The sequence below is a fragment of the Prosopis cineraria genome, unplaced genomic scaffold (genome assembly GCF_029017545.1).
Source record: "Prosopis cineraria cultivar Desert tree isolate PC_DT_omini unplaced genomic scaffold, ASM2901754v1 PC13, whole genome shotgun sequence".
In the NCBI taxonomy this organism is placed as follows: Eukaryota; Viridiplantae; Streptophyta; class Magnoliopsida; order Fabales; family Fabaceae; genus Prosopis; species Prosopis cineraria.
Genome location: NW_026555344.1, coordinates 12,281,910 through 12,285,224, shown reverse-complemented (window position 1 = coordinate 12,285,224; position 3,315 = coordinate 12,281,910). Strand labels below are relative to the sequence as shown.

Genomic DNA, 3,315 nt, shown 5'->3' with positions numbered 1-3,315 from the left:
TCGTTTTAAGCCTCGAACGGCTGGCCAAGTTGATCCCTTCAATGAGTACATGATCACTAAACTGATTTTGCTTTTTTTTTTTAGAGTTGTGCCTTCAGAGAGAGTAGTCAGTTAATAAACGTTTTTGTATGTATGCTGATTTGCTCTGGTTGTTGAAAATTAATTCGAGCTTTATGTTGCTCTTATTTGTGTACTGTATTCTGGATTTTTGGCTACTATGATTGCTCCGGCTGCTCTAGTTTTTTTTTGCATTAGATATTTATTTATGTTGAAATTATCATAGCTTGCAGATTACAATTATAATATGGATATTGGAAGTAATTCTAGTAGTGATGGAACTGAGAATCCTACCCCGAATTCCAACAATCCTACTCCCAATTCCAACAATCCCACCCTTGCTAGCCATAATGACTCCACATCTGGAACCCCATCAGTTCGCGGGAAAAAAGATCCTGCATGGGCACATGTTGCTTTAAGAAAAGAGGGCAACAAAAATGTGTATACATGTCTTTATTGTGCATTGAGTTATAAAGGAGGTGGAATAAATAGATTGAAGCATCATCTTGCTGGTATAAGTGGAAATGTAGTTTCCTGTAGTAAAGTTCCTTTTGATGTTCGTTATCAGATGCAAGAATCATTAAAAAGTGGGAAAAAGAGAAAGCTTGTCGATGTACAAGCAGACATGGAGGAACATGTGTCTAATGCTAATGAACCCAATACACCTGCTCCATCTAAGTCAATCCCTGAGAGTAATGCTAGTAAAAAAAAACCTCCTACTATGCTAGTTGAAAATTATTTTGCCTCTAGGACAACTCCAGGTTCCCAACCAGGCATTAAGAGTGCATTTGCAACTAAAGAAGCACAACACAGTGCAAAAATGGCCATTGCTGAATGGGCGATCATTAATTGTATTCCATTTAATGCATTAGATTGCCCATTCTTTCAAAAAGCTATGGATGCTATTGCTTCAATTGGGCCGGGGTTTAAGGGTCCTACTGCTTATGAATTTAGAGTTAACTTGTTGAATGATTGGAAAAAAGAATGTCAGCTACTTATTGAGAGTCATCGATCTAAATGGAAAACTTATGGATGTACACTCATGGCTGATGGTTGGACAGATGTGAGGCAACGAACTTTGATAAATTTTCTTGTCTATTTTACACATGGCATAGTATTTGTAAAATCTGTTGATGCTTCTGATTTAGTGAAAGATGCCAAGACTTTATTCTCATTGTTTTCTGAAGTGATTGAGTGGGTTGGTCCCAAAAATATTGTACATGTGGTGACTGATAATGCTGCTAATTATGTAGCATGTGGCAAGTTGATTAAAGAGAAATATAAAAGTATTTATTGGTCACCTTGTGCTGCTCATTGCTTGAATCTTACTTTGAAAGATATTGCAAGTATGTCTCATGTGTCACAACTTGCAACAAAGGCATCAAAGATCACTGTGTTTGTTTATAATCATATGGTCTTTCTGTCATGGCTCAGGAAAAGAAAGGGTTGGAAAGAAATTGTGCGTCCTGGTGCGACAAGGTTTGCTACAACATTTATCACATTGCATAGCATATATATGCACAAGCATGACTTACAAGCTTTAATCACTGATAAGCATTTTGTGGATCACAAATTATCAAGGACCGAAGCTGGAATAATTGTTAGTGCCATCATATTAGATAATCGGTTTTGGAATGAATGTCTTGAAGTTGTGAAGATTGTGTCTCCTCTTATAAAGTTGTTGAGAATTGTTGATTCAGATGAGAAGCCTTCTTTGCCTTATGTTTATGAAGGCATGCAAAGGGCAAAAAAAGCAATTAAGGCAGTCTTCACCAATAAGAAAGACCAATACAAGCCTTACACAGATATAATCCAAGCCCGATGGGATAAGCACTTGAAGACCAATCTTCATGCAGCAGCATATTTGTTGAACCCTGCCTTCTTGTATGATGATGACTTTGTTCATAAAAGAAGGTTAATGGATGCTATGCTTTCAGTGTTTGAGTCAACTGAAAATGAAGATGTTGATTATATTGTGATGATGAAGCAGTTGAGCTTGTATCGTGACCGTAAAGAATCTTTTGATAAAGCTTCATGTCATAGAGCAGCACAGAAGCTAGACCCTTGTAAGTGTTAATATTTAACATGATCATGGTAATTTTATTTATCATATAACATATAACTAATTCTCTTTTATTTGCAGATGAATGGTGGTCGTTTTATGGAAGTTCTGTTCCAGAGTTGCAAAATCTTGCAATGCGTATTCTTAGCCAAACTTCTTCCTCTTCTGGTTGTGAGAGAAATTGGAGCTTGTTTGAACGCATCCATACCAAAAGAAGAAATAGATTGGAACATCAAAGACTAAATGATTTAGTCTTTACAAACTACAATCTACGATTGAAGAATAGGTAATAAAAATAAAAGTTATGAATGTTTTTAATAAATAAAAATTTATTACTATCTCATGGTAGATATATTCTTATATTTGATTGTTTTGATCTCATTAAAGGAGCCAATTGAAGAAAAAGACAAGTTTTGATCCAATTGATTATGAATCTATTGACAAATTGGACTTTTGGATTGCTGAAGAGGAACAAGAGCCAGCTCCTGAGTTTGATGCTGATGATGTCACTAATTTGGAAAGTGCTATGCATAATGAGAATGTTGTAGCTTCATCAGCTTCTGAGAGAAATAATGAAGGTTCATACTTACTAACATGTCTATATTGCATAATATATAATTATTTTTTACACAATGATTAATGTTAATTTTTGTCATCAATAGGGGAAGAAGATATGAATATTTCAGAGCATCCACATTTGAATGATGATGTTGGAAGTGGTTCTGGTTTCTCTCAATCATCTCCTAATGTTTCAATCCTTACTCCCGGAGATTTGAATGAAATTAATGAGGATTTTGGTGTTGATTATTATTAGCTTTAGATTTTTTGATGATTAAAGGATTGTAAGGATGAATATTTTAAATGTTGTGTTTTTAATGATGTTTTGATGATTATCTTGGACTTGTATGTGATATTATATAAGATATTAAGTCTTAGAGAATTTATTTTTATTTAAATCATATTATTTTATTATGTCCGGTTTGAATCCGGGTTGACCCGCGGTTGAACCCCTGACCCCTGACCCCCAACCTTGACCGGTTCAATGGCCGGGCCGGTTTTCAGTACCTTGGTTTTCCCTCACTTTCGTGTTCAGCAGCCAGAGAGACAAAGAGAGGCAAAACCCTCACCTTCATCACTCAATCTCCACTTCCCTCCATCGTCCTTGGTGTCGCCGGCAACTGTGGGTGTTCATCACT

General features: G+C 35.9%; 1 protein-coding gene across 1 annotated transcript; it reads left to right on the top strand.

Annotated features, from left to right (window-relative positions):
* The first annotated feature begins 304 nt into the window (after window positions 1-304).
* LOC129289904 (uncharacterized) lies at window positions 305-2,933 on the top strand. Its single transcript, XM_054926658.1, has 4 exons — window positions 305-2,123; window positions 2,201-2,405; window positions 2,507-2,697; window positions 2,782-2,933. The coding sequence occupies exons 1-4, from the start codon at window positions 305-307 to the stop codon at window positions 2,931-2,933; spliced, it is 2,367 nt and encodes a 788-aa protein (XP_054782633.1).
* Window positions 2,934-3,315: the final 382 nt, after the last annotated feature.